This window comes from Enoplosus armatus, chromosome 6, assembly GCF_043641665.1.
Source record: "Enoplosus armatus isolate fEnoArm2 chromosome 6, fEnoArm2.hap1, whole genome shotgun sequence".
Lineage (NCBI taxonomy): Eukaryota > Metazoa > Chordata > Actinopteri > Centrarchiformes > Enoplosidae > Enoplosus > Enoplosus armatus.
Genome location: NC_092185.1, coordinates 2259065 through 2285248, shown reverse-complemented (window position 1 = coordinate 2285248; position 26184 = coordinate 2259065). Strand labels below are relative to the sequence as shown.

Sequence of the window (26184 nt, the reverse complement as noted above, 5' to 3'; positions counted from 1 at the left end):
GTACTGACCACACCCTGGAGTACACGAAAACAAGATTTTAAGCTGCTTTTTAAAATGTTGAAACTAAACAAAAAAAGAAAGAGAAGATAAACTTACAAATGTCATAAAACAGCATCGTTCACAGCTTCCTGACCACGATGTAAGCACAATATTGTTCATCTTTATTAGTTTATAATAGTTAAGTAGTTCGCTCTGTAAAGGTGAAAATGGTGAAGAGCATTCGTTTTTCTTCTTCATTCCCTGTAATTACCTGGCTTAAGATCGCACATAAAATATAAGATTATGCTCATTGAGAATGAGTTCTGTTACTTTTGTTAAACCTTTTTATGGGTTAAAATGAATTCGCTTCTTTCCTTCTGCATGATGAACTTGACGAAATACCTTTTTTTGAGGTTGCTCATGTAAAGAAAAGTGACTTCACCATGCAATTAGATTTAATGGCCTGTGAAAAACATGATCTCCCTCTTCCCATCAAGGAGAAACTGATGAGGATGGTCTCCAATAGTTAGACTTATATCATAGCAAGGAAGCTACATAATCTACAATCCAGGATCTACAATGTTGAGCAACTTTCTATTTCCAACTTTTATTTTTTTGAGGCTTTCCTCTCGTGTGCCTCTTGACAACTCTCTTCCTGTGACACTGTACGATCCACCAGGATCATCTTCTTGTTGTCTGGGGACCACAACACAATCTCTGGACCACATCTGGAAACTGCAGCTTCCGTCCAACATCAACTTTCATCTCCTAAGACTTTGTCATTTGCAGTATGGTGGGTGTAGACCTGTGGGTCACTTGGATAAAGGTCTAGTGACCTCTGAGTTCACCGGCCACCTCTCCTGCTCCAATATATCCAGTAAGACCAGCAAGATTTTTCCAATGGCGCCACCTATACCGGCCTTGGGTTACAGCTGATTTGCAGCCTGCGGGTATGTGTGCCATCAGCGCTCATGTGTGCAAGTGTACCGGTGACGGAGGAGCGTCATATACTGACCGCAGTAAGAATGAGATGCAGAAAGGCCCTAATCTCCACAACTCTGCCCATGTTATCTCCCTCTTAGTCCAGGCCCCCTGCGTGCCTGGCTCAACAGCTTTTCATCTCCTTAATTTCCTCCTTGAAGTTCTTCACGTCCTCCTGGATCATGGTGCATCTGTCCCTTGTACTAGCTTTCTACCACTGCTTAAAATGCCTCGAGCCAAGGCCTTGCCCCCCAGGGCACTGAATGCCGACAATGTCGAGCAGCTTCAGAGGTGCTTGTTGCCTGGTTTAAGGCTGCATCAGGATCCTTTGAGCCTCTTGATGTTCGGAGAATCAGAATCAGAATCCATTGGGAGATTTGTCCAGTTAGGGAAATGTTTACACATTTGAATACTCAGACACTAAGCCAACCTTCTCATTCAAAGACCTTTAAGCAGTGAGAAGGTAGGCGATCTGTGACTTGCTTAAGGATAGATCAGGGAGAATGCCTCCACGGCTGCTGCTATCAGACCTATGACCTTTTGGTCCCAAAGCTTTTCTTTGACAACTAGGCAAACATGTCACTTCATGTAATAAACCAGGCTGCAAGTTAAATCAAGCGACAAAAAGCAAGCGACTGTCTCTGTGCGACCTGAGATATGTGCACATATCTGTATATGCACACACAGTTTTAAGCTATGAATAAAGTGGAAGTCTATATGCACATGTGGGCAAACACTGAGTCGTGTGTGCTGTGCAGTACGCCTGCCTCTTAACTTCACACGTGTCGGGCTCGACTCAAAAAGACTTTGCCTCAGGGAACGGAGAAACTTCATTCCATTCCAGGGGAGCTTGACTGTCTCAACAAAGATACTGACAGACATTCAGTGGTAATAGACGTCGCTACGACAGGTGGTGAGAGCTGAGTGGTGGCTTAGTAGGCAGGGTTATGATTATAGGAAGATGTTGATCTGTACAACAATCTGAACAAGCCATTCTGACATGACTGAAAAGCAATGATTTAAAAGATTTGATCATTTCGACTTCTTTTTCTGTTTACGACCTACAGACATGCTGAGAGCCTCAGTTATAAAAGAGTCCAACGCCACACAAACAGAAATGCTTTCTCAGATGAGATGAACGCACAATGTGAAGTTATAGAACTTGTAATTTATGCTTGACGATGTATCTCTGGGGTTGAATAGTCTCGTGCCATCAAACCTGCCGGTCGACATACAACAGGTGTTACGGTAGCATCCTGTAGCAGGTTTAAAGCTGGAAAGGAACGTGTGCATGTGTGCCTAAAGAAGGAATCCCTCAGTCAATGATCACGTTCAACAGTGTCAACAGGATCAAATAAACTTGTGTGTGCAGATTAGCATTGTGGTCATTTATTTCACACGTAGAAGAATCCTGTTTTTAGTCAAATTAACAGAAACTTTCACATTGTGAGGTTAAAAGAAAACACACAATTCCAATTTGAATAGTTATTATTTCCACTCTGGCTTGTGTACATGGTTGTGTTTGGTCTAATAAGGTCATGACAATGATGCATAATACATTAAACCCATATTAATCTGTGCTGCATTTCTTTATTTCAGGAGGAATCATACCATAACACTATAAATATAGGTGGCTATAACCCCCCCGCAAAAAAAACAACAACAATCAGAGAAAGTGATTCAAAGATATGAATCAGCATAGAGCGGTCTGTAGAACAAAGAGAGGCGTACCTTAAAGGCGTACTTGCGGCTGATGTGGTCCTCAGATCCCACGGGTGAAATGACATAGCTGGGCAAAGGAATACTGCCTAGGACCGATTCCTCTCTGCTGTCTGGAGGGGGGGGGGGGGGGGGAGGGGGGGGAGAGAGAGAGAGATATGGAGGAAAGGAAAGAGCAAGAGAATAAATATCACTCATCACCCACTAACTTCATCACTGCCTGCCACCAGTATCATAACACTCACACACACACTCAGTGTTGTGCCAAGCAGTAAATGACCACTCTGGTATCCCAGTGTCACAGAGCTAAAGCTGGCCGGGTCCAACTGGCAGCCAGCCGCCATTCCTGTGTCTGCCCCATCCGGTTTACATGCTCAGATCACACACACACACATAGTTGTCCTTCTATATTTGTAAGGACCCTCATTGACATAATGCAGTCCTCAACCTTAACCTGAAGTCTTAACCCTATGACAGCACTTTGAAGAAGCGAGGGCCGCTAAAAATGTCCTCACTTTCCAAAAACATCCTCACTCTCAAGGTCTAAAACATCAAATTGGTCCTCACAAAGACAGTACAAACACATACACGAATGTCCTATCTTAATTAGTTCACACATATACTAATAAATATCTGCAGAGTATTTGTTTTCCACTGAACATTGTGACAGCATGCTAGAAATGACAAATATTACCACAATGTATAATGTAGTAGTGGTATGAAAATATGTGTGCACGGCACCTGCGCACGCAAGTGGGCGTTTGGCTGAGAGGTGATAAGGCGGCGCTGTGGATTAAAGAGGTAATTGGTTAAAAATAATTCAAGGACCTTTGGAGGAGACATTCCCGAAATGGTGGGCGAGGCGGTGAGGTCTTTTTATCTGCTCTGCCCCGCCTGTCTCACACACACACACACTAACAAACACACACACACACACATTGAGCAGAGCAGGCCGTGACAAGTGAAGTTAGATAACACAACATAAACAGCACAAGAATGGGCGTTTCCTTTGTCATCCTGTAAGTGTTTTTTGGAAGTTTTTCCTCATCTGAATTGAGGTTCTAAGGATAGAAGGCGTCGCATGCTGTACAGGTTGTAAAGCTTCCCTTGAGGAAAATTTGTGATATTGGGCTATTTAAATAAAAATGACTCGACTTGACACAGGCTGTAAAAAAAGAGGGAGAAACCGAGGATGTATCCAGGATTCAGAAATACTGAGATCCTGAGTCCAAGTCCCCACAACGGACAGCCTCCTTAGGAAAACGGCAAAATGTTTTTTAATTATTTGGATTTTTCATGTTTTATTTAATCATTTTAATCTGCATATATTTAGTGTTTTGTCTATAAGATTTTTTTCTTTTTGGAAACGTTTCAGCTCTAATTTTATTATTTCCGTTAACTGTGCTTCCTGCCACGCTTCCTGTCTTATTTCCTCATTTCTTTCATTTATTTTGTGTTTATTATGTATTTCTGGCTAAATCTCATCCTTTAAAATACAATGTGTAAGTTTGTCATTTTAAAATATGAACACCAGGCTGCTACAACTCCCATATTCTCAGAAAAACAAACAAACAAAAGAAAGCAAGGACACGACCTCAACAGCCATCAAACAAATAAAGGTAATAGTAAAAAAAACAAACAAAGCCAGCGGAGGGAGGTTGGGTTGTTTGTGAGGGAATAAGTGATGCTGGAGACAGATCAAGTGTTTTCATGTTGAGAGGAGAAACCTTTGAACTGAGAGAGAAAGACAGAGAAAAAGAAATGACAGGGAATTGATTTCCTCCTCCTGTCGGGGCGAGAGAGGCGGAGGAGCGTGTCCCTAAAGGTGGGGTTAAGAATATGGAGATGAAAAAGAAAGGCGTGGAGAGGCAGATAAAGACAGCCAGAGGATGGAGACTAATGGCGAGAGAGGGATGGAGTGTGTGATGCAGCTGTGTGTTGTGTCCGTATCTTTTCATGCGTTTGAGCTGCGACCCACTGAGAAAGATCAGATTAATGCCCGCTGCGACTGAACCACCGGCTCCTTCCTCAGCTGAGTCCAATTCCAACTTGTGGACTTGTGTAGTGTGTGTTTCCCTCAATTCAGAGCCAAGAAAGAAAAGAGAAGAAATACAAAGACTTGTGTGTGATTTTGTTTCTTGTTTTTGAAAAAACAAAAACACATTTGAAGGCAACATTTCACACAGTGACAAAACAATGAAGCAAAGTCATTCGCTGTCACACTTTGAAACCGCGTCTGACTCCGTCTTCATCTGCAAGGGTAGCTTGCTCAGTTGTCATGGAGATGTAGTTGAGTTGTAGTTGTATGTAAAGGTGTTAGGGCGTAGCTATGGAGCTGACGTGCATGACGTCAGGGGCTGCACCAGCTGTGACTTGGCCGCTTGTTTTCTCTGTGTTTCTGATGCCAGTGGAGATCGTTGATGGTGACGGCCTTAACATCAACTTAAAGGTGCTTTCAGACAGCGAGCGGTTGTTGTTTTCAATGTAAACATGGCGGCGAGGAATGGGAGGGCAGCTGCCACTCTGCATCACGTCTTAAAGAGCTCATAGTACCTTATTACCGCACTGCACTCCCACAATGCAGCGTTACTTGTGGTTTGAGGCTCCAAAAGTAGAACGGGAGCCAGATCCTTCAGCTATCGAGCTCCTCTCCTGTGGAACCAGGGGGGGCAGACACCCTCCCCACCATCCCTTAGTTATGCTGCTATAGGCCTAGACTGCCAGGAGACTTCCCATGATGCACTGAGCTCCTCTCTCCTCCTCTCCCTCTCCATCTGTACGCATTCTTATCCATTAATGCATGTTACTAACTCGGCATCTCGTCTCTCCCGTAGTCCTGTGCTGTCTCGTCTCTCTGTCCTCTCGTCTCTGCCTCCGGAGAGTCTGGATCTATGATTGCAGCCACCTTCTGCCCCCATGTTCCTGCTCAGCACCCACTGCTACAATTATTATTATTATTATTACTATTATACCACTGCTATATTATTATTACTACTATTACTAAATGAATATTATTACCACTACCATTACTTTACACCGCTGTGTGAACTTCGGTCGTGACTTGGTGCTATATAAATAAAACTAAACCATCAGCTCTTGAAGGTTCACCTTTTTCAACGCTGTGTGAACACGACGACGACGACACCACAGCAAGGGAAACGGTGCAGGAGCTGATTTTACCGTGTTTGAGTTCACTGAATTATTCACGTCTTCATCAGCAGAGAACAGACAGCCGAAGGAAGAGACGCGGCATTGGGTCAACATCAGATGCAAAGTCCGATTATGAAGTCAGGGACATCAACAACGTTTCAGATATCAGTTAGCTAAACTTGCTACGTTACGCACGCCATATTGCTAACCATTTCTTCTATTGCAAGCTGCACCCCGTTTATTTAGCTGCGTGATGAGATTACGCAGGTGGATAGCAGCAGCCTGTGGTGCACACCGATGTAGCCGCTAGCTGCTTGAAAGCACATTCAGGATGTTGAAGAAAGACTCCTCACTGTGACTGCCGCTCTGCTCACCATCGTTATATCACAAAGTAAAGTTTAACAGTTATTGTCTGGAACTTGATTTGCTGATGAAGACTGTGACATGTGGTTGAAATGAAAGCTCCGAAAGTTAATAAGGGAACCTTGAGTTAAAATTATTTTGTCAAACTACTTTTCACACAGATTAGTCTTCTTGGCATTATTTATATATACACATACGAGACACCTGCAGAATACAATGCAGTCCAGTACAAAGACAATTTCAACCATTTTGTCCATGTACCAGGTCCAGCCGACTTTACGCAGAGAAAGCTTTTTCTTGAACAAAGACTCACCTTTGTAGTAGAACAGACAGAAATCAGCCAAGACGAACCACTTCCTCTTCCAAAGACGCATCCCAGAACTGTCCTGCAGAGAGAAAGAGGGACAAAGAGTGTAAGTAATGAATGAATGAATAATGAGACAGAAAGTAGCACAGATTGGAGGAGATAGCAAGAAAGAGCAGACAGATATCTTAAATAGGAGGAGAGGGGAGAGGGGGGGGGTTGGTGAGGAGGAGTAGCAGATACAGTAATGGAAGGAAAAGTGAGGTGGACATGAGCAGACATAAAGAGAGTGCACAGGAAGGAGAGGGAGGAAGGCAGAGATCATTTGTCCTCGTTCCCTGGCTGGCTGGGCCTGCCACGGCTGCTTCACTGCCCATTTTGTCTTTTATGTTCTGTGGCTGAAAATGGTGCCGTTTGAAGAGGAGAGCAGATACAGAGGAGATGAAATCACCTCCAACACAAACATGAGCTTCTTCTTTGGCTCAAAACGCATGAAGCTACAACAATGTAACCCTGTGATAGTGATAGTGTGTATCTGTGTGTGTGTGTACAAGTATGTGTATATTCATGTGCATGTGGGTTGTGTGTGTGTTTTTCTAATTAAAATATAATTGCACTGCACTAACGGACTGTATGTTCATATGAGCGTCTGTGCATTGATTGTGTGTATTTGTGTGTGGTCATTAAAATATAATTGCTTCGCAGTAACATCACTCACTTGTACTGAGGCCAAGCATTTTCCAGAGGGACGATGCCAACTACAGATATTTTAAGTATTTCTAATTTAAAATTCTAACTTCAAATACACAGAGTCTCCAGCAATCTGTGATCCACATCAGGTGCTTTATGTTGGCAAAGCAAAAAACATTCATCAAGAGAAAGTGAATGTAGGGCCACGCAGACTGAAGCTCTATAGAACAAGCTTGTTTTATTAAAACAATGTGTGTCAAATTATATATAATCCGTTAATGAAAATGACGGTTAGTTGCAGCCATCTGCAGCTCAATTAATGAAGGCACCTCTTTACGTTACATGCATGTTTTAAGTGTGTGTACCCGGGACTCCCTGGAAAGCAGTAATGATACTGAGGCGATCGTCCTGGTGAAATGAAGCGGAGTAAAAAGAAAAGCTTTGCATGTATACATTTACATTATAATACCTCGAGGTTCCCTCCTGGGTTCAACCTAAAACCTTAATCTGTGATACTGTTGTCTATCTGTGTGGTTATCTTTGCATCTCTGAGTGAAGACTTTGGTTATACAGCTGGAGCCGCACGTAGCTTTGGCCTCTTCCACATTAGAGGTGACTTCCCAGGAGTCATTTCAACGAGGCCTCAAACTGCTTTCGCCGGCTGTCCAACTGGCAACGCACCAGACCTCTGCACCGTGCCATGTGGGTGGTAGGCCCAGTTCGATTATGCTCATAGCCTATGATCACATTTCAGTAATCAGAAAACTGCCGTTTACGTAGAAGGATTTAATTCAGTCGGAGTGTTTGGAATATGGCCGTCCAGTAAACATAGTGAACGTCAGGGTGCAATTTGTTTGCATGTTAGAATGAGTGTGTTTCAGTCTGTGTGTGTGTGTGTGTCCTGACCTGTTTGTACAGCCATCCTCGGACCACCGCAGGGACGTTGGGATTCCTTTTAATGGCCTGCTCTCTCTTCCCAAAGCTGTGCACCTTTCCACTGGACCGGGAGCCCTGAAACACACACAGGCGAGTATAAAAGACATAAGTCCTAGCTGATAATGATAAGCTGATTTCACTGCATCAAAAGAACGTGGATTATCAATCAACTGTTGTGTGTTTTATTGTCAGCTTGTTAATTAATTAGCTAACCAAAACTTTGCTCTGTTAGTTTTTTACACATCAGATTTGCTCAGCAGCAAAGTTGTGTGGCTAATTGTTGCATCTCAACATGATGATCTAAGGTTTTAACAGGAACATTTATTCTCTGTAGCAGAACTGTGGTTAAAAAAAGCGAGACAGCTCTGTGTGTCACAGTAACTTATATTTGGAAACAGGCTGTGCCTCATCGGACCATTCAATCTTACTTACAACATTACTGAACGGACCTTCACCCACACCATGATTATCTTTTTATCCAGGTACCTCTCTTTTTCTGCCCCAGTTGTTACATAATTACAGCCATTATTTGATCACAGTCAATTTTCCACTGGACCTCCGTTACAGTGTCAGCCATGGTTGCCATGGCATTTGCCAGACATTGACAAAGCCTCTATAGACTATCAGGTAGGAGGTTCAAAAAGTGGGCATGTGACCTGCAGGTCAGCGGTTCGACTGCCAGACAGACACCTGCTGGAAAGCCTGCGCAGCGAAACTGAACGGCGACCATCAAAGAGAATGAGGCAATAACGTGTCAGCAGTGACAGACTGGAGGCTGCTGTGAAAGTGTGTATGCTGAAAGCTAAGCACTGCCGATGAGGTGACTTTTCCTGCATAAAAAAGTCAAGGGTTGTGATAGAAACAGCCAGTGTATGTTCTCTCTTTAGAGATGGTATTTTTGTTTCTCCAACTCTCTGTAAATTGTGTTTGATGTATGTATGTATGTATTGAGCACAAATGTACCACGTAAGCACAATTACATGGTGCATTCCTTATGAAAGAACATACGAAGGGCGTCTCTACAAGATGGGGTCTTGAGATTATGTGATAATGGAGATGTTGCAGAGACTTTGTAGCCTCTGCTGGCAGTTACAGGACGGAGGCACATTCCCTTCTGTTGATATCTGAGCTGCAAACGGGACTGCACTATTCTAACAGGAGGGAAAGGAAACATGTCTTAAAGTAAAAAGACACCTTACTTTTCATTTCACTGTTGTGACATCCCTTGTCATGCATGTCATACTGTGACCTAAAACATCTGAACCCAAAGCAGAGGAAACCCGTGCAGACACAAGAAAAGCACACAAACGTCACACAGAAAGGCTCGAGCCAGCTGGTGGATTTAGATTTATGTGACAGCACTGAATTTATGGTCTAATTGAAAAGTTCTGAACAAAAACTTGGACAGATATGTGCATGCAGATGGACTCAAACTAAATCTCTGCAGAAAAATTGTTGAATTTGTTTTTTCAGCTGGCACAGATGGCAACACAGAAAACGGACCTGTGTAACCCATTTATTTATCACTGGTGACAAACAGATCCCTGCCGCATCTTCCAGGACAGAACTAACTATTACTTATTGTTCACTGTATAAAATATCAGAAAATAGTGAAAAGGGCCTTGAAAGGGTCAGTCAATGCAATAATAGGTGAAATTATTAAGAAGCAGTTTGACTTAACCTGCCAGCTGAGGTCTATTAGCAGTGTTTAGCTCGTTGGTAGTATTTATTGCTGTTCCAGCCCATTAAGCAACAAGTCTGCCAACTGTATAAACATCTGAGACACTGACGTCAATTCATCTTTCATTACACGCATTAAAGAAATGCACGGGTGCTGCTTGTCTCTCTCTCTCTCAGCAGCACCGTGACATTCCTGCATTATTATAGTGTTTGTGTGTGCGTGCCTGCTGTATATGCAGCAAACATACTTATACACTGTGCACATATTCATGAAATCTCATTACACCATCCTCTATTCTGAAACCTCAGAAGAAAGACTACTCCCCCTGGCACAACCCCCCCCCCACACACACACACAAATACCCTGCCACCATCGTCACACTCTTATTATAATAAAAGATTCGGTGTGACGGCTGCACGAGTGTGTATATGGACGGGCAGCAGCTCTGGGAGGCATCCACAGCTGGAAAACAGCAAACACACTCGCTAATTAGAGGGAGGCTGGTCGGCCAAGCATGATGCAAAGACACAGAGCTGCTCCAATACTGTCACATTGGAGTCCCTTATCTGTAAACATACAGTATGTGTATGTCCGTGCATGTTTAATATGTTTGTCTCTGCCTGTATGTGTGTGTGTGTGATGCAGAAGTCTATTTTTAGTCCGAGGGTAATTCTGTGGAAAATGCAGTTTCTCTCTCTGCTGCAAAGTAGCACTCTGTCTTGTAGGTGAGTGACTGCAGAGCAGCTATTCGTTACAGTAATGACACACGATCAGACAACCTAAAAGTGGAAGACCTGGAGGTTGAAGAACTACCTGGGAGGGTGAGCTAATTAAACAAGAGCAGTGCTTTCTCCTCCCTTTTCTCCTCCCTTCAGAAATCTGGTTGAGGTGTACTTACACCAGACAGCTGATCCCAGTGTAGCTGAACAATGCAGCTCCCAAGAGTCAATCTGGGTTACTTTTAGTGATGAAACAAAACGCCAATTAATCGATTATGCAAATGACAGATTTTGATAATTGATTCTGATAATTGTACAAATCATATCAATGTTTTCTGCTTTTCTATATTTCATATCACTGCAAAGTGATCAGTCTGACAAAACAAGTGATTTAAAGACGTCAACAGCTAATTCAGATTTAGCAATAAAAACATTTTTTTAAACGAATTTCCCAAAAATCAGCAAAAAAACAAACAAACATGAATGAATGCGTATTTCTATCTACTACCATTATGCAAAAATTAGGAGTTGAGTGCATCGAGATAAACAGCTGTTTTCCAGTCAGGTGCCATTCAACTATGGCAGAGGACGAGGGAGAAAGAAAAGAAAATGATGTAAATGATGAAAATATGGCATTTATGTTTGTGTCATGTCTTTGGTAAATTACATCTTGTGGATATTTTACTGGATACTGTGGGTGAAAGGTTTGACTTGCTGGTGATGCCAGATGAAAAGTCAGAGAATCACCAAAGTCATTAGGATTCATCCTCTGGGCACCATGAATGTCTGTCCAAAACTGATGGCGATCCATCTGATAGGTGATATTTCAGTCCGTGGTGGACGGACACTGTCACTAGTGTGACTTAAAGGCAACTTCATTCAAGAATTTAAAGGTTGGAGTCAGGAGCGGAAAGTGATGAGCAAAGTAATATCCCTTTTCAAATGTGAGCTGCTCAACACGAATAGTCTCCTCCTGTTGATCTCCACCAGCTTTGCACTTGTCACCATGTTTTACGGTGTGAATCTACAGCGTGCTGCTAGTGGGAAAGCTCTCGCACCAAAAAATGTAAAACCAGAATAACAGAAAGACCAAAATCACCTGAAGGATTACGGTTAAACGTGTATTGTCATACTGAAGTACATTTCCTGCATTAGGAGGTAGGAGTGTTACCTGAATGGCTGAAGCTCAGGGGGAGTGTCACTCACTCAAATCAGAGACCTCTTTTAACCAATCACTGTCCAATGAAACATAGACATATCATTTGTTGTGGTATGTGTTTTGAAGTTAAAGAGCGCAGAAGGCTGAGGCAGGGAACTGATGAAGCTGCACACATTCATAACTGCAAACTAAGAAACGGCGGGGCCTCCTAAATGACACGGACTTTGATGAATCCCAAAGAAGCTGTGCAGACTGGTTATGAACAACATCACTAAATATGCATCCAGCGACAGAACACAAGTTCTCAAAGGAGAATTGTGACACATAACTCGCGGAAGAAATGCGATGATTTCTGTCACGGCGCTCCCTCTGATGTTTCGTCACAGGCGGAATGGATGCGACTCATTGGATTAATTTCTTGATGGCGGTGTGCTACGCAAGGGGGACACGAATGACTCATCTTTCCTCTGTCACGAGATTCTTCTGTTAAGAGTTTTTCTCGTCAGAATGAGGCTTCTGCTGTTGGATGGCAGGGGTGATGAGCCGGAGCACCTGGGAGGGCCGCATGCCAGGAAAACACGGGGTGTGGAGCTGGTGACGGGCCGTGGTGATGGATGCCCTGTCATCTCTGTTCCGCACCCCACGACACGTGTTCAATCTTAGCCCTACGGCACCTGTTGATGGGGCAGGATGAGATTTCACACCGCTGTGGAGCTGTGTATGTGCATGCGAGGAAGGAAAGGGAGTGAAAGAAATAAAAGCGACCGTGAGAGTGAGAGAGAGTGAGGCCAGGAAAAGGAGAGAAAATGAATAACCAAGACAGAAAGAGCGGCTTTCCAAGTTCCTATCTGTTGCACAAAAGCAGATCACAAAGAATGTAACCTACATGAGATCTGCATTTGGAAGCAGCATTGCTGATGCTGAATCGCTTCGAGGATAATTCTGGCGGCTGCAGCACGTTGCCTGAGCCAATGACAGCTTGAAGGACAACCAGGAGGGAAAAGAAGTACGGGCTCCAAAACAAATTTAATTGTGTCTTGTTTTATTGTCACTCTTCACACGTCTCTCCGACATCACTACCAGCTGATATTGGCGTGTGTGTGGGTTGTTTTTCCAGAGTAGATGTGAGCAAATCTGACATGAACAGCATTTTAGATGTGAATGCAGCCAGAAAAGCCCACGGATACACAAACAAGGCCAGAAAAGAAGTAAAAAAGAGGAACAGAGATGGAGGATTTTCCCTTTTATTCTAATGCAGTTCATTAAAACCATCATTAATGTGGTACACAGCCAGAGTCTAGAGCCATGCTAGCGGCTCTGTGAGGCTGTACTGAAGCACACTGGTGCTTGGAGCTAAATGCTAACATCAGCATGCTCACACGTTGATGTTTAGCAGGTATACTTTTTTGCATGTTAGCATGCTAACATTTGCTAATAAGCACTGATAACACAGAACAGCTGAGGCTGTTGGGAATGTCGACAGCAATAGGTGAAATGTTAATGTAACTGGCACGAGTCAGCAAAACACTGCTGCTAACCAGGTCAGTCAGTGGCCACTACTACTACTACTACTACTACTACTACTACTACTACTACTACTACTACTACTACATTCATATACTGTAGATCTCATCTGAACACGGAAAAGAGTAGGAAAAGATAGTTGGACGTAATAATTTAAGCATATTGTGGTTAAACAAAAGCAAAACAAAGACATAAATGTTAAAAGTGCATGTTAAGTCACTACTTTAAAGGAGACGGTGTTTGCCGGCCTAAAGGCCTCAGCAGACTATGAAGCACCTGTCAGCTTCAGGACAGAGACTGTCAGAGTCCGAAGACGAGGCTGCGCTCCGGCTCATGTGTTTGACAGTTTGCCATCAGTTACTGCATTAGTCTATTTAACTTCACACATCAAAACGATGAATGTCAGCCAACAAGTCAGTCCGTGTTTTGAAGTTTGCATTGTGTGTATTTGTTCTCCTGGAAGGACATTTCTTTATGGAGGCAAACAGGCAGAAGAAGCTGATCTATCAAAGACAGACCTAAAGGTTTCAGACGTTTTCATGGCCAGGGGTGGACAAAGTGAAAAAGAAGAACTCTGTTTAAAAGAAAATTAACTTCCCTCTGCTCTATTCTGTCTTTTTAAACCAAGACTGAACACTTTTCATCTTTATATCCAGCTCAACAGCTTTGTTTGTGATTTTCTATCGTACATTATTCTCTAGAGACAGATACGACTCTAATCTCTGCACTCCTGCTTGGAGGTGGAGGAATTTAAACTTGTTCTGCTCTAGCTGACTTGGGTATCGAGCAACGACGACTACGTGACAGTGTGGAAAAGTGGTGGACCTGACAGGATCATAGAGAAGAGTTTTCTAGTAGAATAATACGTTGTAATTTAAACTAGCGAGTAACACTCACTGTGTTTTACTCATGTGAGTACAGTTCTACAACACTGATTTAACAGAACTTTATCAAAATGTGCACATTTCCACATGCAGGCAGACACACACACACACACACACCAACCCTGCAGAAAAAAAGACACTGAAGCACACACACACATACACACTGACCCACCTTGGAGGCAGAGGTGGTGTCCACGGTGGAGGAGGTGACGGCGGTGGAGGCCTCGCTGACGGTGGTGCTGGAGAGCTGCTCACCCGCGTGTTTGGACATCATGCGAGCACCCTGCGGCCTGGACAAGAACACACACACACACACACACACACACACACACACACACACACACACACACACACACACACACACACACACACACACACACACACACACACACACACACACACACACACACACACACAGGTAAACACACCTGATATAGTGTTGATGAGGAGGTTTCACTGGTCCGAACATTGTCTCACACTTTCTTAGGCTTATTATGCAGCACGACAGCCACTCAGGGTGTGGTGTCTCTGATCTTTGCCTTCACTCTGCTTTATTGGACTAGTCTATTTTCAAGAAACAGCTCATCATCATCATCATCATCAGCTAAAAAACTCAAGTAAAGTAACTAAGAATGCAAAATAAATAAGACATTGAGGAGGTGTGCTGAAGTGAAGAGGAGGAGGAATCTGGATAGATCATTTTTCCTGGAGGTGCTAGAGGCCTAGTACAGGTCGTGTGTGTGTGTGTGTGTGTGTGTGTGTGTGTGTGTGTGTGTGTGTGTGTGTGTGTGTGTGTGTGTGTGTGTGTGTGTGTGTGTGTAAACCAGCCAACATCTGACACTGAGGCAGCTGAATGACCCAAAGACAGGATGTCCTACATTTTCTCCCCCCCTCCCCACCCAATAAACTCCCTCCTCTCTCTCTATGTGTGTGTGTGTGTGTGTGTGTGTGTGTGTGTGTGTGTGTGTGTGTGTGTGTGTGTGTGTGTGTGTGTGTGTGTGTGTGTGTGTGTGTGTGTGTGTGTGTGTGTGCGTGCATACATACAACATCTATTTTCCCTTTGTACCCTCTGGTTAGCACAGATTTATTACCTTACATGACACAGTTTCACAACAGGAAGCTACAAACCAGCTTCAGAGCAGAAGAATAAAAGTGCACACAGCAGCAGATTATGTTACGTAACTGTGTACTTCAAGAAGATAAATTACCACCAGTCTTTAATCCCGATGTAAACTACACAACACAGATTTTGATGGGAAGCTTTTTGTACCTCAGAGAGAGAGAAACAGAAACTATGGCGAGATACAGGGAGGGCTGACATGTGACAAGAGCCTGGGCTCAAACCAGACACCGGAGAGTGTGTGATTAACTAATTCAGAAGTGAACCTTCATCATCAGTCCAGACCAGGAGGAACAAAGAGCTGCAGACCTACTTCATCTTTGATAAGAGGACTATGAATGAATGAGTCTCTGACATCCAGACTTTTCTGAAAACATTCAGTACAATGGTTTAATGACTCACGCTGAAGCAGAAAAAACACGACAATTTAAGACACTAAAGAACCTGGTTTTGCGTCATACATGTGATACTAAACACAGGTCTGAGTTCAGGTTTTGAATCTTTCTCTTCAGGGTTTCGACTGTATCTCAACAGGTGCTCCACATACATGCATTGATTTATTTGCACAGCTCACGGCGGCATCAACAGACTAACCTGCTACAGTAGAACACAAACAGATCTTCTTGTCTGCAGTCTTTTTCCATGATTATTAAGCCGTTGTTTCGCCATCATTTTCAAAAAGAAGAAAAGCAGCACTCACTGGAGATCTTATTTATTGTTCCAGACAGGCAGCATGTTTTATCCGTTGCCAAGGATACAGATACCGCATGAGGTCAAGTATCATCCTTCCCGTGACCACAGCTCCACAGCTTCCACAACTGCACAGTGTTGCTCATGTTTGTTAGTCAATAAGACACAATATTTCACGTGCTGACTTTTGTTTGGTCATTTTGATATCATTTAAATCTCTGAGGTACGGTGTTTTCTCACAGCTTCAACAGCAAGTTACCAATAATCAATCACTTCTTTCTGCTGAGTTCGGTAAAACCAGAGTGCGCGACCCCCTTAATGTGAGTTGTGTGTTAACTCGTTTCTGATAATTGGAATAAATGTCCATGTGTTTGAGTTTATGGACTCAGAGTTTGTTCGTCCGTCAAGTAAGCGCATCAACAATATCAACTGAAATGACAAATATATGTCTTATGAGTGCAGCTACACTCAACTGATGAGTCGAGTTTCTCCATCTTCACTTCTTTATTTGATGGGTCTGTATTTTCCTAATAATTTCCTCCGAAAACTATTCAAATTAGTACTAATAACACAAAATAGACACAATGTTTGATTCATTTTCCATTGATTTCAAATGAATGTCAATGAAAACACAAATAATATGCGGTTTAACTGGAGCAGTTGTTTCAAGTAGATTCCTATTTTCTCTATAATTAGTGGCACACTAGAAAGTTCCTTTCAGAAAGCTTATTGGGATATTGGGACGTGATCAGGAAAATACAGACCTCTGAAGTAAAGCAGCTTACCGTGTTTTTCGTTAAGTGTCTGACTTGACAGATCATTTTCTCAAGCTTACCTTTGGTGTGTTCTGCCCTTTGCTTGTTTGATTTATGCTGCGTGGATTTTAAATTGCTGCTCATTTTTATTTTTTATTTTTATTTGTTTCTATATGTAACCCTGGAACGCCAGCAACAAGTTTGTAGAAGCTAATGAGGATCCAAACAAAGAATAATGAAGAATATGCTGCAGCGCTACCAGTTTACTGTGAGTGACATCTAAATATCACATCTGACGGTTGACATTTTGCAGTGCAGGTTTAAAAAAAAAAACAGACTACACACACAACGTGACTGCCTGCTTGCCGGCTACACTGTCTTTGCACGATGACAGCCCCGTTATGGCTGCTGTCTTGCTGCGGTGAGACAGATGAGACGTTCCACGCTGGATGTTTTATTGTCATCGGGCTGACACCAGCCAGAGTGTGTGTGTGTGTAAATCTGTCTGATTAGTTTCAGAAGGGAAAACACTGGCAGTGTGATGCATCCTTCCATCCAAGAATCCAACCTAATTACCCAGCGCTATATTCCTCTCTGACATACACCCCTCTGTCTTTGTGCAATAAATCCATACATTTCTATTTCTGTGTGTCTTGGAGGCTTCGCTGCAACTGAGAGCTGCTCATTTCCAGAACAAATGATGCCGTGATTTGTTTGATTTTCATATATTTCTGGAATTAGTCAAAGCATTGGTCTCCTTCCACTTTTTCTTTCTCTGTCTTTGTCTCTCTTTGTTTTTCTGTTGTTGCCATCCTCTCTCACACAAACCGACCCACCGAATGCACTCTCATCTCAGCGCTCCATATCACTGCACTGTGACGCACCAACACAGCCACCAGATTCAGTACATTACCAACTTCTGTCCACAGATGCAGAATGTAAATCTCTCGAATGTGATGTGGGTGGGTTGAGAGAGAGAGAGAGAGAGAGAGAGAGACATTAGCTCTGTTTTCATTCTGCTGTCAAGAGAATTTCATGCAAACTTTTGAAAGGTCAGGAACTATAAAAATGTAAATTAGTTGCATTTTCATCAAAGCCAAAGTCAAAATGTATTCACTGGAAAGATTATACATAGAACAGATTTTTAAAAAAAAGATTGGTATCAGGGAAAGTCATTGTTCTTTGATTAAGAGCTAATGTTGGTTATAATTTAAGCTCTCAGAGATGAAAACATGGACAGCACTTTGTGGCTTTTTGTGCAATAAAACTGAACCACTCCACTGGCCAATAACAACACGTTCAGTGTATAATTACTTTACCAAAACATCTTTCTTTTGGGGGATTTTGTGCAATTTTGTCATTTTATTCAGCTTTTTGCTATGCCACCATCTGAAAGAGGCTGCTGAAAGGTAAAAGCAACTGAAGACCAAGAGAACAACAAGAGTGTTTATGACCTTGTTGAACGAGAAAAGAAATCAGCAGAGAGAAGTAAAAGAGCGCTTGATTTCTTCACAGAAATATTCAAAAACCAGACAAATGAAACCATAACTTTCTCTGCGGTGAAGTACTCAAGGCTCAATCCGTCTATCCGCCATAAAGGACACAGATTCTACGGATTTCTACAGAAGTTCAGTCGACTTCACTCAAGATGAAACAGATCAGGGAGAAGCTCCTGAGACTCGAGTCTTAAGGGACGCAATTTGGCATTTGAGTGTAGGCTAGGAGAAAGGTTTGACCTCTCTTTTCTGTGAATTAATCCATACGTAACAAAGCTCCTGGAGGTCCCAGGGAACACAACCCACTTATTTACTTCAAATGCCCAGAGAGGACGAGGTCGCCGGTGGTAATCTGTTTACGTCTCTGCAGCAAACGGAGAAGTAAAAGGCACAAAAAGGGTCTGAGAGAAAGCTATAAGGCAGAGAGGGAAAGCTAAATAACATTAGATATTTCATCTGCTTGTAGTTCATTACCTACATTTTACGGTCTTTGCAGTCTACTTGCTGGTTTTAAAACTGTTCAGGATTCTCGCCAAGCCAAAGAGCCTCTTTGAATCGAACTGAGCTAATTTAATCGAGAGGACGGAGAAAAAGAGAAAACAGGGGAAAGATGAAGAGACGGAGTACTTCTCGAGAGACCACATGAAAGGAGACTGTCGCACTCCACTGAACATGTTGTGCTGCAGCTCCATCAGGATGGTGTCACTGTTCTGGCTGTTCCATTGAGTGCTTTTATTATGAAAGAGGAGCAGATAGAAAAGAAGTGTTCATCTCACTATTGATTTATGGTGATGATTTCATATATTTGTACTGTGACATTTTAGATGAAATCTGTCGCTGGACATCAGTCGTATTTGGATTAAATGGCTACGTTGCCAACAGCAACATCAGAAGCGTAACCTATTACCATTTACACCTGTCAAAGTACTTCTTATTCCGCAGTGTCTCTTCCTGTCTACTGATAGATGTAGACAAACTACTTTAAATGTTATCTGTTCTTTGTATATGATTTCAAACTGTTTGTGTGCTGTGTCCAAATGTGATGAAATAATTATTTCACATCCGAACTTAAGTTGATTGTCATTACACTTACACATTTTTAGGCTCCCTTACAGATAACAGTATCAGTTTAATTTCTTACCAGTTCAGTCCACACATACTGTTCGAGCTACGTCCATGTACTAACATACGCCCCAACAAGCTTGCGGTTACACTGTAAGACATAATTCAATCAGACAAGTGCTTTGCTCATGGGCACGCTGATTTCAGTAGCTGAGGGGGCCAAAGCTTTATTCGCTTCATTTCCCAGTTGGTCTTTTTACTCAATCTATCAAACCATTACGATCCAACTATTCTGACCTTTAGGCTATTCGCACAACCGCACAAGTTAAGGCCAGTTTAAACGGACTGCTTGACCTGTGAATGATTGACCTGTTTCTATCTACTGTATGTCTACATGTCACATGGTAAAAATAAATCGGCATGCTGAGTCACTGGTTCTTCTGTTTAGAGATCAACAACATGTTTAAAACTTAGATTTGCAGCAGCAGTCTGTTACTCCAGAATAAAACACCTCTGGCTAATCAGAATTAAGGGCGTCGACAAAGCTGCGTAATGAACAAAAAATAATCACGAAGATCAGCAATTACAAACGAAACCTACCAATCTTTGAGCGTGGATGCGACTGCCGATGAGAGAGAGACAAACAGTGACGTAGATTTCATTGCGTTCCACCTCTGGCTGGTGACTGACGGCAGGAGGAGAGCACATCTGCTCACCACTGATTTTACACTTTGTTCAGTTTGCTCATCACAAGGAGTACTTACCCAAAACCTAGTACATAAACTTCATCAAATATGCTGAACTGCTTCTTGTATCTTCTGGCTCTGGAGGAGCTTTCCTAATTCGAAAGATGATTTCATCAGGGTTATCTCAGTTTGGGCTTGAGACTTATAATTCCTAACCCCACACCTCCAATCTGTAATGCAAACTGGAGGTAATGAAAGATGCTAATGAGTTGTCATCCTTCAGTGAAGCGTTATTAAAAGGGTTCTCTAGTAATTTAGCATTGCACTTCAATACAGATGGGGGATTAATAACAAATCAAAATCTATATCTCAGCCTCTGCTGCTTCAATTTTGACTTATTCTTTTTTCATCTGTCTCTTGTCCCCCATTTTATGGAGGTGCAATACTGAATCACTGGATCACTCTTTTAATAACACTTCCCTTTCCACCAATGGAAGGAGGTGATGTAGAGATGGAATCACTTCAGAGAAATCAACTCATCTACCCAAAATGCACTGGGCTGTTGTTTCACCCCCAACCCAAAGACAATCCTTTGAAGTGACTTCAAAAGCTTCAAAAATAAACCGTGCAAGCCTCTTACTCACAGCCCATCATTAAAAACTACATCAATCATGGGACCAAATATCACTAATGATGACTCAAACACAAACACGTCGTTCAGATTCTGTGAAATCTGTCAGGGAATGCAAACACGCCATTTTCCTTCTGGCCTCGCTGGAAATGTACACGGCTCTTCTCCATCTCGGACGCAAATTACTGTGCGGAGAAAAAAAAGGCGACTAAATAACCTTCAAGGACCAACACTTAAGACGGGCACTTAGTGGCCCAGTGAGCGTATGACAGGGCAGGAACCCAGATTTAAAAATGGTGCATATTTATCTCACTGCATGAGTCAAGAGTGAAACTACAGTATGGGTTGGAGGGCATTTATTGGCTGCTCATCAGTAGGAAAGCGGTTCGCCTCCTCTTTTTATATCTGTGGGAGGAAAAGGCAGCCATGTTGTGAACAAAGAGGCCAAGAAGGAGATTTAATCACACAGGAAAAGTAATTGTCGGAAGGATTCTGACATTTTACCACAAAACGTTTCCTGTATTTTAATGACACCTCTCATGAAAAAACAAGAAAAAGTCACTTAAGACACTTGGCAAACTCCCACAACCACAGCTACACATAAAACACACATACAACTGCAACAAAATATGTCAGAAACCAGCAGCGCTGGCAGCCCACACAGGCACGGCTGGCTTTTAAAGGCAGACAGACTCTCATCAAACAGCCTGAATTCTGCACAACTAAATATTCAGAAATGTTACAAAAAATTATCTGAGAGAAAAACACAGCAACTCGGTCCTCAAACAGAGAATGGAGATTATTATTTTAGCACTGACACATTGTTAAACCCAATTTCCTCCCAATTTTATGTCAAGACAAAGCTAAAAACTTTCTTCTAAACATGTTGAGAAGAACAGCTCACGTCCATCTGCATCTCCATTTTCCATCTTAAACGTTGTTTCTCCAAAATTCAGTCAATTCATTCAACGTGATCCTCCTCTGTGATGTTGATGGGGCTAAATTGTCTCATGCTGTATGATATAAAGTCTTCTTCTTTTTTGCTTGTTAGTTTTGTTTGTCAATTGTTTTGGCAGCACGAAGACCTCCACATAGCTGGAAACTCTGTGTCTGAAGTAAAGGGTGGATGAATAAAGTGTATATACAGTTACAGCATTCGACTCCGCCCAATATTACAAATTGACATTTCTATTTATGTATAGGTAAAAAAAACATATTATTAGGTACACCTGTACAATAATAACTGCCATAAATTCTACCTTTATGAAGTTTATAATGTTCCCTTTTTGTTGACATTGTTGGAATAGCGTAAATTGAATGATACGTTTATTACTGAGGTCACAGTTGAAGGTGGTGTTGTACTGGACGACACTATACTGTGAGGTGTTTCAAACACCTCTATGACAACGTATGAAAAACAAAAAGTGAACTAGATTGTACAATGAGCCAGCTTTAGACGTGTTTGTAGGCATTTTCTGTTTGTTTTTTAATGGACAGAGCATGGCTAGCAGTTTCCCCCCGCTTCTAGTCTTCATGCTAAGCTAGGCTAAACACACACAGACTCCCCCCTTTCATTTCACTCTCAGAAAGACCAAATAAATAAACCATTTGTCCTAAAATGATTAACCATTTATTGAAGGTGTTGTGATGGTGGGAAATAAGCGTACTTATGAACCAAATGTAAGATTATCAAAAAAAACAAGCGGCTAAATCAATCAAGTTTAAATCTCCTGACCGTGTTTTGAATACTCTTTGCCCATCCACACTTCCATCCACAACTGTGTCCCACTGTTTCAATTCCACACTGCTGCCATGGCAACAGTCAACCAAAGCATTGCCATGCTGCACCCCTGGCGAAGCACCATGTGTGCACTCATCACATTGCTGCCATAGCTTCCCTTAAACCACCAGATCCCATATCAATGAGCAGGGGAAGAGACAAAAGAAAACACGTGGACAACAAGAGAAAAATCAGAAGAGGTTTCTGAAGAACATGAAGAGGGACAGGGAGGAAACACATGTGACAACGGGAAAGACACGACAGCCAGGAATTCTTCTGAAAGGTCGACAAAAGTTGACCCAAAAGATGAGTCTTATTCCCCAGATACAGTACATGCACGTTAAATCAGTTCTGAACTTCTACCAGAAAAATGGGAGAGCTTAAAGAGCAAAAACGACCATGGATGGGTTAAACAATACGAACGTTTACGAGAAAATAGGATTTTGCTCTAAAATTGGTCTTGAAATCTAGACTAGTTTATGACAAACAGGAGATAATGCCATGCAACAACAAAGGAAATGAAAAAGTCGGGGTAAATGTCTTGATTAGGATTATCAGTAAAGTCTGGGAACACACTGAAGACATGTCAATTTGTTTTCTTAAACTATTAAAACACAACCTTTTCATTCCAATAGTTTCCAGGTTTGCCATCACCCCTAGAGCTGATGACAAGAGGGAAGACAGAAAGACGTGGTGCGAATAGACTCAGACACACTTCAGATGTAGACAGATACTGAGAACCCAGACAGCAGCAGCCAAGGAAGTTATTCCATCTCTCCTGCTGCCAAAATAAGAGCCGATAAGGTACTCCTAGGAGCTGTAAAGTCCTGACACTTCAGCCACTTTAATCCGCGATAACTCCTGGTGAGCAGGCCCGCTGACGCCGGCCTCCAAACACACACACACACACACACACCCTGCTGCTAATAACGCTCTCAGATGGAGTTTCAACTCTGCTTTGATGGCCTGTGAGCTGATGCCTCCATCAAAGTTGACATTGACATTAAAAAAAAGAAAAAAAAAGCCTTGCTGATGCAGGTGACAGATATATACCAGAGTCTGAGCTCCAATGAACTCCACAACTAGCGTGCCAGCATGTGGCGTTGACAGGGTGGCAGTAATCTAAAAGGTCAGCTCTGCTCCAGCTGAGAGGCTCGGTGGCCGACAGTATAAGGTATGAATGTGTGTGTCAGTATATGAATGTGAAACACGGTGATGCTGGAAAAAGACCAGCTGAGATGAGCAAAACTCCATCCTTGGATGAATATAAAGGTTTACAAAAGAGCTTTGGCCTCAGCGAGAACCTCGGGTGCCTCGTGCGGCCTCATAAAAAGCCTTAAATAGCGGCACAGGAGATGCTTTGGATAGTGCCCGGGGCAGCAGCTGAAATAGTTTTCCTTGTATTGTTCACAGCGGTGCGATGGTAATTGGATAATTAGGCTTCACAGCTAACAGAAGGTGGGTATATAATCCCAGCCTACATACATAAATGGTATTTACATGATCTTTGTCTTGAACTGGACATTGCAACTAGATGAGAGGAATTTCAACCAAACATGTAACTCATAATACTAACATTATCATTCGATGAGGATGATTACTGCATCAGAAAAGGAAAAAAGGAATATTTTTTGATGGTGAAGGGCAATTAGAAATATTAAACTAAAACCAAATAGCAATAACACACCAAAGGTCATTGGATTTAACGATTACTGGCACAGATGTGCAGTGATTAAAAGAAGTAGTCTCGAGCAATCCCACTTATTTAACTGAATGAAGGCCCCTGATGTGTTTACAATCCATGCTGTTGACTCAAATACTACAAATCAGTAACTCCTCTATGAGCGAATCAAGGCCAACAGTCTTATTTACAAAACAGCACTCCATTCACATTTCATCTTAAAAGAAATAGTTTGCCGCTTTCTTGCAGAGAGTTAGATGAGAATATCAACATCACTCTTATGTTCATGCATTAACTATGGAGCTAGAGTCAGGAGGCAATTAGCTTAGCTTAGCACAAAGACTGGAAACAGGGGGCGACAGCTAGCCTCCTAACTCTAAAGTAAAAACATCTGCCTACCTCTAAAGCGCACTCATTAACATATGTATCTTGTTTGTTAAATCTGTACACAAACAGAAATATAAAAAACTAAACTAAAAAACAAAGTTTTACAGGGATTTTTAAGTAACTTTCATCTGCATAAAAATATTTTGTTAAATTTATACATCAGTTTGGACATACTGTTAATGTGCCATTAACTTAGCGAGTGCACTTTCAGTTCATTCGAGGTTTACAGAATACTTCACAGACAAAACTAGGCTTCTTAAAAACAAGCTTACGCAACTGTTTTGGTATCTTCTATGAATCAAAGACAACCATACCATGGGAAAAGATTTTAAGATTCTGTTCAAAAATAAAACCAAGAGAACTTTAAAACGCATAAAAGTGCAGTTGTTACTCAAGTTAGCCCAAAGGTTTTAGTTAAAAAAGCATTGATTTTTGAAAAAGTACCCCAAGACAGTTCAACATCTTCATTAAACATCTTTGAATGCATATATATATATACATATATACATATATACATATATAAAACAAAAGAATAACAGGATCCAATTAAATATAGAACAGGTGCTATATTTTCAGCCAATGAGTCTGATCAATTAGAATTTTTCAGTCGCTTTGCGAGTGACCAGGGGATTATTTAATCTTTAATCTGGAACTTTTTTCATGAAACTTCTTCAGTCAATATGTGTATGTGTGTGTATATGTGTGTATGTGTGTGTATGTGTGTGTGTGTGTGTGCAACTGGTGTGTCTGTATTACCCTCAAGGACGTTCTTTACTGTGAGTATGGAGTTGGTACTTCGGCGCTGCTGATGGTACTCGGCTGTGCACATCCTATAAACCACTGATTCCTACTATCCCGAGCAGAATCCATCTATTTTCATAACCACACATACACACACAAATGACTGAAGTGTGTGTGTGTGTGTGTGTGTGTGCTGCACTGGCACATTATCATAGTGGCTTGGACAGGCCTGCTTCACGCCCACGCAGCTGCTAATAAGACAGATCCATCAGAACACAGCAAGGAAAATGTAACCTGGTCCCTTCCTCGTCTAGAATGGAGAGATGGATTAAAATGAGGGAGAGAGAGAGACACATAATGAGGGGGAGTGGGGGAGAAAGAGGGGAAGGAAAAAGAAAGGAAAGCAAGAATGGTGAGTGGCAGAGAGAAAGTGCAGAGGCATCAGAAAAACCAGTGGGAGTGAGACTGGGAGAGATGAGGAAGCTCAGTGAGCGACTACTGTAGAATACAGCAGGATATAAAAGACATGACGACACGAGCAGGCGTGCATCTGCGGACAGTGTCAGACAGAAACACACCTCCTGCCCACATGTGAGGAACAATCTTCACTGAAAATAAAAAACTTATGCTAGCATTGCCCCTGTGGCAGCCAGACACAATGGAGTCGGCAACAAAATGAGAAATTATTACACTTGAGTATCCATCTTAAACCTTTCTGCGACTTCATTTGCATAATTCACTGCTTTTCGATCAATTGAAAGCCCGAAGTAAAAACTGCATCCACGTGTCATCTTTAATGTTCGCCTCCAACACTAGCTGCATCCATCCTTCATCACTAGCTGCATCCATCCTTCATCGATTCTCTGGAGGGACAAGTCCACATTTTGTATCAGTCAAGTACCGTGTACATCAAAATGAAAAGAACATTGAATTAAATTGAACTTATTTGTGTTCATTGAACTAAATGGATAAAATATATACAAAAATGTACAAAAAACAAAGATGCAGGTGTAAAGAAAGAAGAGGTAACGGAGTGAAAACGGGGGAAAGGAAAAAGTCAGAAGAT

At 42.1% G+C, this 26184-nt stretch overlaps 1 protein-coding gene across 1 annotated transcript in view; it reads right to left on the bottom strand.

Annotated features, from left to right (window-relative positions):
- plekha7a (pleckstrin homology domain containing, family A member 7a) overlaps positions 1–26184 on the bottom strand; it is a 108209-nt gene that overhangs the window by 25315 nt on the left and 56710 nt on the right. The window contains exons 5-8 of the mRNA XM_070907631.1: positions 14262–14379; positions 8093–8197; positions 6506–6578; positions 2692–2792 (exon numbers count right to left, since the gene is read on the bottom strand). Coding sequence (XP_070763732.1) covers positions 2692–2792; positions 6506–6578; positions 8093–8197; positions 14262–14379 — 397 coding nt within the window. The remainder of the gene's footprint in view (positions 1–2691; positions 2793–6505; positions 6579–8092; positions 8198–14261; positions 14380–26184) is intronic.